We start from the raw sequence: 14,091 nt of genomic DNA, 5'->3' as shown, positions 1-14,091 counted from the left end.
AAATTATGGTTTATTCATACATTCAAACTCGGGGGATGGTTGTTGCAACTGCTTATCCTCTCTCACCCCCGGGACACACTGGGACACATGAGGGGCACACACAAGAAAAGAGATTTACAACTAGGAATAACTTTTGAAAAAGAAAAGAAACAAAGATATGGACATTAATTCACATGAATGTCAGAGTCTAGTGAAGGCTCAGGCGGGCTCAGCTAGCTGAAAGCAGGAGTTGCAAAATTCCTTTTAGTTGTTGATGACGCAGCAAAATGAGGTTGGTATACCGAGACTTGCTCCGCTCTGCTGGCGATGGCAGGAATATTCCAGAGAACCAGGCTTCAAGGAAGTTGAGACTTGTTGTCAGCCTGGAGTCCTGCTTTGGCGTTGGCAGGTTGGAGACTGCCCTGGGAGTCCAGGAACATTACAGAGCTTAGGTTATGTGGTTAAAAACAAAAAACTGCAGATGCTGGAAATCCAAAACAAAAATAAAAATGCCTGGAAAAACTCAGCAGGTCTGGCAGCATCTGCGGAGAGGAACACAGTTAACGTTTCGAGTCCGTATGACTCTTCAACAGAACTAAGTAAAAATAGAAGAGAGGTGAAATATAAGTTGGTTTAAGGGGGTGGGACAAGTGGAGCTGGATAGAGGGCCAGTGATACCAATGATAGATGGAGATAGCTAAAAGATGTCATAGACAAAAGGACAAAGAGGCGTTGAAGGTGGTGATATTATCTAAGGAATGTGCTAATTAAGGGTAGAAAGCAGGACAAGCAAAGTACAAATAGCCCTAGCGGGGGTGGGGTGAAGGAATCGAAATAGGCTAAAAGGTAGAGATAAAACAATGGATGGAAATAGTTGGGAAAAGAAAAATCTATATAAATTATTGGGAAAAAAAGGGGGGGGTCGGAAAGGGGGGTGGGGATGGAGGAGAGAGTTCATGATCTAAAATTGTTGAACTCAATATTTTTTTTTCTGATAATTTATATAGATTTTTCTTTTCCCACCTATTTCCATTATTTTTAAATGGATTTCCATCCATTGTTTTATCTCTACCTTTTAGCCTATTTCGATTCCTTCACCCCACCCCCGCTAGGGCTATTTGTACCTTGCTTGTCCTGCTTTCTACCCTTAATTAGCACATTCCTTAGATAATATCACCACCTTCAACACCTCTGTGTCCTTTTGTCTATGACATCTTTCGGCTATCTCCACCTATCACTGGCCCTCTATCCAGCTCTACTTGTCCCACCCCCCCTTAAACCAGCTTATATTTCACCTCTCTTCTATTTTTAGTTGGTTCTGTTGAAAAGTCATATGGACTCGAAACGTTAACTGTGTTCCTCTCCGCAGATGCTGCCAGGCCTGCTGAGTTTTTCCAGGTATTTTTATTTTTATTTTTGTTTTAGGTTATGTGGTGTTGCCCATTGACAAGTCAGTTTTAGGTAAACGATCAGTTTCTATGTCTTTGGTCAAAATTCATTGTTATTGAATTGTTCATTGCTATTAACACCTCCGCAGGTATGATGAGTTTCAATGGCTCTCCGGCTGGGGAGACAGACCGCCTTCTGCTCCCTTGTTTCGTTGATTGTAATGGGTCCACACAATGATATGTGTGAGATTCCACAAGGATGAAGGTTGAGTTTTGTCCTTTAATTACTGTTGGAAGTTTCCAGAACTGTAGCCAACTTGCAAATTATGTGACCTATAACAGCCATGTTTTTGGTCCAGCAAAATGCATTATTTAAATAAGCAGAAAGTAAGGTTTGATTTAAACTGTTTATTATCTCTTTCATGTCTTATGGACATGACACAATTATCCCGCACCTTGAGTTATCGTGTAGCCCTGTCATATTTATCCTGAGAGGTGACGAAAAACTTTACACACACAAACAAATTGGGATGCCAGTCTTCATCTCCTGCACTGGAGGGCTTCTGTTCAAAGCTATTCCACAACAGCTGGCTTGGATAGTCGGTGGTATTGATTGTGTCCTGCACTGTTGTAACGTAGTGAGTAGCTAAATGTGATGTGCTGTCACACCAAAGAGCAAAACGTTTGCAGGTAAAATGAATAAAAATAGTCTAAAGTTGCAGTCGAAAATCCATTTTAAAGTTTCAATTTTGTTTGATTGCAGACTAAATGACACAATTAATCATGACAAGTTTATTTTGAACCAGGGCAAAACTTTGGACTTACTGGCATAGCATTTAACTTATTTATAAGAAAGAAAGAAAGAACTTGCATTTATGGATGACAAATCATGGCTGCAAGATGTCCCAAAGCACTTTCAGGCAATTAATTACTTTTGAATTATAGTCACTGCTTAGTAGCCAGTCAAGTTGTGCACAACAATGTCTCTCAAAACAGGAAATGAGATAAATAACCAAATAATCTGTTTTGTGGACTTGGTTGAGGAATGAAAGTTGGCTCAGATGCTATGATTGCTTTGGATGAAGACATGAAATCTTTTTCACCGCATGCACAGGCATTGCTGTTAAAGATATTCTAAAAACAACAACCCCGACAAGATAATGTTCCTCATTTATGCACTGAAGTGCCAGTTTAAGTTATGTACTCAGGTTCTGAAGTGGAGCTGAACTCATAAATTCGGTTTAAAGGTGACATTTACAATCCCCGTAGAGACTGATACGTTTTAAAGAGAGATGATTTTCCCAAATGACCAACAGAAATAAGCTGATGGACAAGATTTCACTTTTTAAAACTTTTACTGTAACAAACGAACAAATCAGCATAGATCAAACATTAATTACAGGCAATGAATACACCTAATTAAAGGTAAGGTGCTTTCACATTAACTAATCAATGCAATCGAGAAACATCTTGCAACCCCTTTCGCTGTGCATTGTACTTTTGGCAGATGTGTTCCTTTACAAAACCTAGCCCAAAGTTACTCCAATCTCTCTAGCAGACTTCTCCCTGCTACTCTAGGTCAGATGTTAGTGTTCTTTGAGAGTTGTTCCACTAAGCCTGTGTTCCAGATCCAACTTCCATCAGCAAGGCCCACTTCAATACTGCTTGGTCCTTAAATCAGCAAAAGGCCCGTTGAATCTGCCACCTTCCTTTTGAACAGAACCCCAACTGTCTCAGGCAACCTGCTTGATTGTTAATGCAAAACCGTCCTTCCCTGTGCTTTACGCAGTGACTGCCTTGTTTCTTCACACAGCAGTAGTTGCTGTCTCTCGCTCTGCCCCTCGCTCTGGCTAGTGCCCCCGCACAGGCACTCGCGCTCTCGCATGCTATCCCCCACTTCCTCACAAAAAGCAGAAGAACATATGTACTAGTAGCAGGAGTAAGTCACTTGACCCCTCAAGCCTGTTCCGCCATTCAATAAGGTCATAGTTGATCTTCTAGTAACTTTGACTTCACATTCCTGTGTACCCCTGATAATCTTTCACTCCCTTGCTTATCAAGAATCTCTTTTGCTTTGCCTTAAAAATATTCAGAGTCTGCTTCCACTGCCTTTTGAGGAAGAGAGTTCCTAAGACTCATGACCCTCTGAGGGTAAAAGTTTCTCCTCAACTATGTCTTAAACGGGTGACACATTTTTAAACAGTAACCCCTAAATTCTCTCACAAGGGGAAACACCCTTTTCACATCCATCCTGTCAAGATCCCTCAGGATCTCCTATGTTTCAATTAAGTCGCATCTTAGCCTTCTAAACTCCAGCGGATACAAGCCTAGCTTGTCCAATCTTTCCCCATAAGATAACCCTCCTATTCCACGCATTAGTCTGATAAACCTGCTCTGAGCTGCTTCCAATACATTTACATTCTTCCTTTAATTAAGGAGACCAGTACTGTACACAATACTCCAGATGTGGTCTCACCAATGCCCTGTACAACTGAAGCATAACCTCCCTACTCTTGTATTCAGTTCCCCTCGCAATAAACGATAACATTCCATTAGCTTTCCTATTTACTTGCTGTACCTGCATACTAACCTTTTGTGATTCGTGCACTAGGACACCCAAATCCCTCTGCATCTCAGAACTCTGCAACGTTTTAACATCTAGATAATATGCTTTGTTATTCTTCCAGCCAAAATGAACAATTTCACATTTCCTTACATTGTACTCCATTTGTCTGATCTTTGCCCACTCACTTAACTTATTGATATCCCTTTGTAGCCCCCTTGTGTCCTCTTCACAACTTATTTTCTTACCTATCTTTGTGTCATCAGCAAATTTAGCAACCATACCTTTGGTGCCTTCATCCAAGTTATTTTATATAAATTGTAAAACGTTGAGGCCCCAGCACTGATCCCCGTGTCACACCACTCGTTACACCCTGCCAACCAGAAAAGTACCCATTTATGCCTACAATCTGTCCTCTTTGAGAGTTCCTGCATACAGATGTGATTTCAATAGATTTCTGCCCGATGGCAACCAGATCACCTAGGCATGCCTGTGAGCCTGCATGCTTCTAGAATTCCCAAATTTACCTTAAGTTAACGGAGATATTTTAAAACGTATCCCTCTTGTAAAGTCCAGCATTGGTAACACAATACTGCCACTAAACCATACTGTAACTTTACATAAAATGCTTTCAAAGTAAAGCCTGTTAGCAAATCTTTTGCAGTACTGGAGAATCCTTAAAACCTCCAATTCACTGCTCAGCACATCTTGCGCCATTTTGGGATGATGCATATATTTACCTAATGAATAGAACTTCTAAGAATTGTTCTTCCCTCATGATATATTCTGTACTGGATTTTTAAACTATTCATGTGGATAAAACCATAATATTTGATTCTTTGCTTTATGCCTCTAGGGTATTTGCTTCATTCGAACCAGCCGACCAGAAACTACAATCATTTATAAAAATTCTGAAGTATTTGAGGTTGGAAAAGCTAAGGTAAGTAACAAAGTAAGAGGAACTCATGCAAATTCTTTGGAGTTGTTTCTCAGTTTTAGTCCTAATGTCTGAATGATCATCCTACTACTGTTAACTAGCAAGCCTGATTAACATTCTGATAAAAGCAAAATACTGCGGATGCTGGAAATCTGATTAACATTCTGTTCTCTGTTTTCAGAGACACCTATAGTTTATCTTAGCTTACTTTCTTTTGTTTAATTTATTTACGAATCAACAAAAAAGTAACCAGTTATGGACCGACATGTCCATTTTTATATAACCGTTTTCTACCCTCTAATGATTAGCAACTTTACTGTATCAACCTAGTTATCTCCCACATAGTCCTCAGCATTCAAAGTTTTAAATTAAATTTTACAGATATTGATGATCAAATTTCAGTTTTTCACATTGTCATACACGTTAGTTCTAAATAGTTAAGAACAGGTACCAGTCCTGCTGGCGCAAATTGGACTTAATTCTCTAGAACTAGCTCAGTTGCATAATTACTCACAGCACCTCGTGCAGATTCAGGTGGATCAGAGGGCATACAGGTAATGGGACTAACTAAAATTGTATGCATGTGAAATTTACGGGATAGGTACTGTTAACACTGGTTGTCACAACAGGGTGACAGAGACTCAAAAGCATTTGCAGAATCTTAAAAGGTATAGCGACTCAGTGTTGAAGACAATCAATCAATTTACAGAATCACAGAATTGTTACGGCACAGAAGGAGGCCATTCAGCCTGTTTTGTCTGCGCTGGCTGTCTGAATGAGCAGTTCACTTAGTTACATTGCAGCGCCTTCTCCCCATAGTCCTGCACATTCTTGCTTTTCAAATAATAATCCAATTCCCTCGATTGAACCTGTCTTCACCACACTCTCAGGCAGTGCATTCCAGATCTTAACTGCTCACTGTGTGAAAAAGTTTCTCCCCTTGTTTCCATTGTTTCTTTTCCCAGTTGCTGTAAACCTGTGCCCTCTAGTTCTTGATTCTTCCACCAGTGGGAACCATTTTTATCCATCTACTCTGTCTAGAGCCCTCATGATTCTTAATACCTCTAACAAATCTTCTCTCAAACTTCTCTTTTGCCAGGAAAATAGCCCCAGCTTCTCCAATCTACCTATTTGTGTAACTGAAGTTCTCATCCCTGGAACCATTTTCGAGAATCTTTTCAGCACTCTATCTAATGCCTTCACATCTTCCCTAAAGTGTGGGGCCCAGAAATGGACACAGTACTTCAGTTGAGTCTGAACCAGTGTTTTATACCAGTTTAACATAACCACCTTGCTCTTGTACTGTATGCCCCCAATAATAAGGCCTAGGATAAAACAGTCCTAACCCAGTCTACTACTAACACAGACTATATGCGGATAATTGAAGTCCTTCTTTATAACTACTGTCTCATTCTTGCACCTCTCTGTAACTTCCTTTCAAATTTGTTCCTACATCGAACAAAGTAATTGCACTTTTTCTTGTTCCTTAGCTCTAGCTAAATAGATTCTGTCCTTGACCCATCTGGGACATCCTTTCTGTCCAGCGCTGCAATGTTCTCAATCAATACCACCATCCCCTCCTCCTTTTCTTCATTTCCTATCTTTCCTGTATACCTTTAACAGCCTAAAAATTCTGATGATCTCTATCTTTGAATACTGATCTCAATCTGCTGGATTCGTGATTCTGAATGCAATAGCATTGTATTTCTAGTCTGTAGATCTGATTGTCTTTGTTTACACTATGGAAGCAGCATACAGTGAACACAGACTGTAGTTCTGTTCATTGTTGGAAAAATGTGTCAATTACTATTTAATTGAATGAAATGACTAAATTACCACATATACTCATGTAGAAGTCAAATTTTTGAGACCATTTTTTAGGCCGAAAGTCATGGGGTCGACTTTTACACGTGTATTGTTTTCGAGGTGCTTGATTCGGGCCACATTGAATGGATACAATGACCTTTAGTGACAGGAAGCTGAGGTATTGTCAGATTGATTTAATTAGGTTTTTAACACATTATAAAAAGGAACTGAAGTATGTTAATAAGCTTTTCAAACTCTATCCTGTGCTCAATATTCTTAACCATATACTGCTGCAAAAAAAACCTAATCTATAATTCCACTGCATTTTAAAAAAGTATTCTGCCTGTGCTACAATTTTTGAGTGGTATGTCAATGAGTCCACTTTTACTTTGCACTATGCAGAGTTCTGAACAATATTCTCTCTCTTTTTGAAAAGAAAATCAGCATTTATAATCTCAGCTGCTAACCCATCACTGTAATTATGTCTTGTTTCCCATATTGGGAAGTATTTGGTTGGTTTCACTTTTGCTTTCCAATTGTAGCCCAAGCACTTAAAGCAATGGCTTTTCTCTTCATAATCCACATACCCTTTGGTTCTGAAATTTTTAGGCTTTGATCCCTGAAACTTTTACATGAGGCTTATGAAAAATTATGGCATCTTTAGGCCAAAAATCATGGGGTCGGCCTTTGCATGAGATCGATTTTTACGCTAGTATATATGATATTGCCCATTTGCAGTGGAAACCTGAGGACCAAGTGACAGTGTAGTATAACTCACCTCATGAAAAATGCCCTTGATTCAAATGTGCACTAACCAGATCTACAGTGGCATTTTCAGGTATTAAGTTTAGCTGTAGGAAACAGACTTGGGATTGGTTTTGTTTTTGCAAATAGTTTAGTTAAGCAGAGTTGTGATTGGCAGAGGCAGTGTGTGCGGCTCTGGATTTGGATCACATTAATACAGCAACTTTAGCATTGCTATGAAGTTGGTTCAGTACTGATGCTCATATTGCAATATAATCCTGGAATCGGGACTCCACCCAATTCCAGGGTGAGCCCTGGAGGCAGTAATCTCGCACTATCTGAGTTTAACATCCCGCACCATATAAATACTTTGTGTGAAACCTGTTTCAAACAGTCAGGGATGATGGGGGACACAATAAATCAATGCTTCAGAAAATGCTGACACCCCCAAATACGTTCTCCTTAATTATCAACTTTTGTTTGTTCAGCGAGGAACTCTGTGGGTAAATATCATTTTCCTCCTGGACCTGAGAATTACAGTTTATATGTGGGGTACTGCCAAACTGGAACAAATGCAGCAGTTGCAATATAAATGCCCCATTTCAAAGAGCCTTTGTTAGTGATCAAAAATTTAAAATTGAGCTGACTCATAATTCAGTTTGAACTTGGTTTATTTTGTCTGTCTCCAGGATATCAATAATTCATACAGAAAACAATTTTATTGTAAAACCTATTCTGTGCTTAAATTAAAATTATGTCAATCAAAAAAGTCCCAACAGTTGTTAAAGAAAATTGCTTATTCTGGCAGGTTCTGAAGAAGACAGATAAGGATATGGTCACGGTTGTTGCTGCTGGGGTGACAATGCAGGAGACATTGACTGCAGCTGCTAAGTTGGCTGAAGAGGGTAAATATAAAACAATGGCTGTTGAAAGTGTATAAAAATAAATTTGTCTTTCTTTGCAGGCTTTTAATTTAGTGAACAGACTCTTTACAAGCGGTTTCATCCTTGCAGTACGCTTTTTCTTTTATCACAATTCATTGCACAATTCTATCAGATTTTAACAATGCAGATTGTGATGCATTTTACATTATATGATTTAATTACCTTTTAATAGAATTCTCCATATTAAGTACTAAATAGTAGAATAAAATTGATTTACTTGCTATTGGATGAATGTTATGGAATTTCATTTCTACTTGATTGTTGAGCATCTTTATGCGAATGAGTTTATTATGGAACTGAAACCTCAGATAATGCATCACTCCTTTCAGCATGACACTGAAGTGTTAAATTGAGCTATATCATAATACAGTAAAACAATCAAGTCAGAGGGAGTACAGCTGCATTAAGTTTCAAGGGAGGAAGGCACGGCTGGATGGCCTCTACTTTAATGCCAGGAGTATTACATGTAAAACGGATGAGTTAAGGGTGAGGATTGACACATGGAATTGTGATATAGTAGCCATCACTGAGACGTGGTTGAGGGGAGGGGCAGGATTGGCAGCTCAACATTCCGGGATATAGAATCTTCAGGCGAGACGGGAGGGGATAAAAGAGGAGGAGGCATTGCATTATTAGTTAAGGAGTCAGTTACTGCAGTAAGGAGAGATGATATTTTGGAGGGGGCATCAAATGAAGCTTTGTGGGTAGAGTTTAGGAATAAAAAAGGGGCAGCCACATTGTTAGGTGTTTATTATAGACCCCCCAGATAGTCAGTGGGAAATTGAGGAGCAAATATGCACACAATTTGAGGAGGTGTGTAAAAACAATAACAATAGGGTAATTATATTAGGTGATTTCAACTCTCCCAACATTAATTGGGATAGACATAGTGTTAAGGTCTTGGATGGAGAGGATTTCTTGAAATGTGTACAGGAGAACTTTTTAGGTCAATATGTAGAGGGCCCAACAAGGGACGGCGCAGTGCTGGACCTAATTCCGGGGAATGAAGTCGGACAGGTGGCTGAGGTGGTGGTGGTGGGGGAGCATTTTAGTGATAGCGACCACAACATGGTACAATTTAAGCTTGTTATGGACAAAGAAATAGACAAGTTGCAAAAAAAATGTTTTGGATTGGGGGAGAGTGGAGTTTAGTAAAATAAGGCAGGATCTGGCCAAGGTAGACTGGGAACAGCTACTTGTGGGGAAATCTATAGAAGAACAGTGGGGGACATTCAAAAAGGGAATGGGGAGGGTACAGGCTCAACATGTTTCCTCTAGGGTGATAGGAAGGAGTAACAAGCCCAGAGAACCATGGATGACCAGAGATATTCAGGATACGATGAGAAGGAAAAGAGAGGCTTTTAGCAGGTCCAAGGGAAGCAAATCAGCTGAGGCATTAGTGGAGTACAGGAAGTGCAGGGTGGAGCTTAAGAAAGCAATTAGGAGAGCAAAGAGGGGATATGAGAAAGCTGTGGCTGGTAAAAGTAGGGAAAATCCCAAGATATTCTATAAGGATATCAATGGGAAGAGGATAACCAGGGAAAGAGTAGAGACCAAGGCGGCAATCTATGGGTGGAGCTAGAGAACATCGGTAGAGTGTTGAATGAACATTTCATATCCGTCTTCACCAAAGAGGATGAGAATGAAGGTATCGAACTCTGGGAGAGAGACTGCTTTGTTCTTGAGCAAATTGATATAGGGAGTGATGCACAGACCCTTTGGAGAAGAAATGGGGGCAATCAGAGAGGATGGGACAAAGATATAGAAGTATTTATAGATGAGGACAAGGATTTCAATGTATTGGGGAAGCCTCCAGCAAAGAAAATCAAGCTTTCAAATTGCCACTGTTCTCTTCACTCTCCTTTCCTTGTGTATAAGGGATTTTGGGAATCTGTATTTAGAAATGGTTAAGATATTTGCATTATGTACAATCAAATGAAAATGGTCAAATATGCAATCAAAAATGAATTTGATTTTACAGGTATATTTATTCGAGTGGTTGATCCTTTTACAATCAAACCACTTGATGATAAAACAATCATTTGTTGTACTAAAGGCACCAAAAAAAAGCATGTTATCACTGTGGAAGACCACTATTACGAAGGTATGATTTTAAAATGCATTTGGACCAGCACAAGGATGGTGGGCTGTGCTTTATTATGTTATGGTTCATTGTATGGGCCAAATGTTTGCATTTTCACACACAGCTCATAACATTTGTTAGGCTACTGAGACATATCACCCACCCATCCTGTATTCTGTATGAAAGTTGGATGAACACAGACTAGTTGCAACCCAAGATGTCAAGACAATGCAGTATATGAGATATAGGTACCAAATATAAAGTTGAAAGATTGCATTCCAGGGACGACCTCAGGAGATTAAAAATATGTCTTAACTGCTCCCACAAGCCACAGCAAGACAAGCCCCCAAGAAGCTCCAGTGTCTGTAGAATCATAGAATGGTTACAGCACAGGAGGAGGACATTCAGCCCATCAAGTCCATGCCAGCTCTCTGTGAAATCAGTTTAGCTAGTTCCACTACCTTACCCTATACAATGTTATAGAATTGTACAGAAGCTACAGAATATGCTTAGAATATTATTATTATTACAAATAAACCATGAAGATCTGCCAGTTAAGTTTTTATTTGGCTTCTCTTTCATTACAGTAGCAGAATTGTTTATGGCCATACCATTCCCCTTTTCCCCCTCGCAAATGATCCCTCTAATTTCCCTTTGCTGTGCGCAACCTATTTCTTGTACTGCAGGCTCTTTAAAATTAACTCTCAACCATCGTGCGCATCTTAAAAGGATCACTTCTTGTGCATGACCGGTTTGTCCTCTGCGTGGCACGTTCCTGATGGCTATGCAGGTCTCTAGGTCCTGATGAGGTGTAAGAAACAGCCACTTGACAAAAATAGAGAAACAAGTTACTACTTATGGTATGCAATGCATAACTGATGAAGATAGACTGTAATCATATAAAACAGAACTACCTTTGTTAGTTTCCTGAAGCTGGTTCTTACTGAGAACAGTTGGTAATGGTGAAGATTGGACCTCTGATGCTGATGTTAAATGGGAGGCTAATGCATTCTTGCTTTCAGTTTCTGAAATCACTCCTGTTGACTGCTTCAACATATTGGGAAACAAAAGCATGGATGGACCAACTGAGAGGGGGCTGTTGGTGTGAGAACATAATTTTGCCCTTGTAACATAATGGCATTATGTCAATGCAGTATAACTATTCCTGGTTATTGTCTCTTTATCAAGTCTATGCAATAAGATCAGTTTGTTGTTTATTATACCCCTAAATGAGAAATTGGGGATCAATGTGACCTTCCTTTCTTATCTCCTTCCGGTGTATCGATCTGCAACCCTATTCATACCAGCTGCTACCCAGTATTTTCTTGACTTACTTAATATTCACGTAATATGTTCCTTACCTCAACTGTTCATGGGAAAAGCTAATTGCTGTACCCCAGACCTACTCTTGTATATTTGCAACCACTACAGAATTCGTCTTTTTTTGTATGTGTATATATTATATTAAACAAACGCTTACTATGGGTATTTCACATAGTACATCTATTCTTACACCTACACCATTAATAGCTTTTCTGTTTACTTGTAGGTGGTCTTGGTGAAGCAGTGGCAGCTGCTCTCGCTTCAGAAACTTGCATTATAGTGCACCCTATGGCAGTGTGTGGTGTACCATTTAGTGCAACACCGGCGGAGCTACTGCAAAGGTTTGAGATTGATGCAAAGGCAATCATGAAAACTGTGAAAAACATCATTGCGGACTAGACAGTAGTCCCCATTTGGATAGCTTAATGGGCTGAAGTTTGATTCTTTTCAGTGATTTGTTTATATTAGAAATATACTTTGGGTGTTCCTTGGATTTACTTAATTGTAAGCATTGTAATAAGCTATGAAAATTACCTGTAAAAACCTTGACTTAGTCTTCATAGTGACAATTGTTGCTTATCGTTTTACAGCCACTGTAAGTTTTTGTTTCTGTTCCAGTGGTGGGCTGATATGCACAAAATATGCCCATTTAGTGGTGTACAGCTGGTTACAGCTCCTGATTTGTTTTGAAATGTCACCTGTGTAAGACCATACTTGACCATTTTACACTCTTTCCCTACAATTATATAAAAAGGCTACCTGACCTAGGATTGGATAGGAATTGAAGGCATCAGAGGCTAGAAATGACTTAGAATGTCTAATGCATTTGTATGATTTTCCTCTGCTCATTATTTTAGTGCAGGAATCAGTACAATAAAATATATAGGCTAATGCCAATGCTAAAATAGGCAGAGGAATGTCTTACAAGTATGTTAAACTGCCTAACCTTGACAATGACTCCATCCTCTTCTCAGGCCACTGAACCGGACTATTCATGATCTCAGCTTCCTGTTTACGTCAATGTTGAGCTTTCAACCCCATCTGTTCTCCACAACAAAGACTTCCTACTTCCACCCCTAACTGCTCACTTCCACCATTAACTGAACCCATCTTGTTAAACCATCAGCCACTCCACAAACTACAGCTTACCCAAAATTTTGCTGCCTGCACCCTATCCTACACAAAATTCTGCTCACCTATCTCTCTGTCCTATACGATCTATGTGTTTGTGTTTAAATCCCTTTATGACCTTGTCCCTCATTATGACTTAGTCCTGCAACTAATTGAATACCTATTCCTCTGAATCTGGCCTCATTTATACTCCTTTTCTCTCTGCCATTGGTGGCTATGCCTTCAGTTGCATGGCTCTGTGCTTTGGAATTTCCTCCTTAAACCCATTCATGTTCCTGTCCTGCATCAAAGGCATTTTGTAAATGTAAGTTGCTGTTTTTCATCGATTAATATTGCCAACTCTAATTTTTAGGCTCAGTTAGATTTCAGTCTCTTTCAATACAATAAAAATCTCATTCCTTAAGTTACATTTTTTTCTGTAACCGAAAGCCATTTTTGTTTGAATAGTGTCCATGTGAATTTAGTAGTTAATTTTCAGAATCTTGAAACTTTTATAGTAGGAGACTTGAACCAAAGTAACTCATATATGGCTGATGTTTATAACAATAAATGATGGAGTTTTGCACAAGTCAGAGAAGCATAAGTAACTCACTGCCTCCATTTTACTGCTGGCATAATTTTAAAAAATGTTTATTTTATGACTTGGAAAGATTTTAATTAAAAAAAGTGTTTTTTAAATGTTGTTTCTAAAATTTGAGAGCCTACAAAGATATTCAACTTAAAATTGAAGGGCTTAGAAATGCAAATTTTGTTTGAGAGGTGCTATGCCATGGCAAAATAATAAATTTTTTAACAACTGAAAAAGGAATCCTGAGGTTTTCTTGTAGCTGTTAGCCAATTAATCTGAATTTTGCTCCTTCATTGATTAATTTTTACGAGTGATTACATCCAGCTGTTAATGTGTTTCTGCTGATTTGAGTCTAGCTGTTCTGTTGGGTAAAACACATAACCAATGCAGTTGAATGCCTGGGAGCTTCTTGCAGTGCTTTGGCAGATTTATGCTTCTTTCTGGGATGATTTAGAAAATACAAATAGCTATGGCAGACTTTTCCGGGAAGAACTTATATTTGAAGAAAGATACTGTCTCTCTCTCTCTCCAGGAGAGCACCTCTCACAGCTGCCTTTTTCCCTGACTCCAATATATTTTTAATTCCTGGACAAAATAGGATCTAGAGAGTGAGTTACTAGATATT

At 39.1% G+C, this 14,091-nt stretch overlaps 1 protein-coding gene across 1 annotated transcript in view; it reads left to right on the top strand.

Moving 5' to 3' along the window:
* The window catches only part of LOC144681677 (transketolase-like), a 43,708-nt gene extending 30,267 nt beyond the window's left edge, over positions 1–13,441 (top strand). Inside the window, exons 11-14 of the mRNA XM_078543500.1 lie at positions 4,787–4,870; positions 8,226–8,322; positions 10,343–10,465; positions 11,994–13,441. Coding sequence (XP_078399626.1) covers positions 4,787–4,870; positions 8,226–8,322; positions 10,343–10,465; positions 11,994–12,166 — 477 coding nt within the window. The 3' untranslated portion in view covers positions 12,167–13,441. The remainder of the gene's footprint in view (positions 1–4,786; positions 4,871–8,225; positions 8,323–10,342; positions 10,466–11,993) is intronic.
* The last annotated feature ends 650 nt before the right edge of the window (positions 13,442–14,091 follow it).

The sequence above is a fragment of the Cetorhinus maximus genome, chromosome 6 (assembly GCF_964194155.1).
Source record: "Cetorhinus maximus chromosome 6, sCetMax3.hap1.1, whole genome shotgun sequence".
NCBI lineage: Eukaryota > Metazoa > Chordata > Chondrichthyes > Lamniformes > Cetorhinidae > Cetorhinus > Cetorhinus maximus.
Note: the sequence above shows the minus strand (reverse complement) of the source record. Positions and strands in the feature narration are given on the sequence as shown.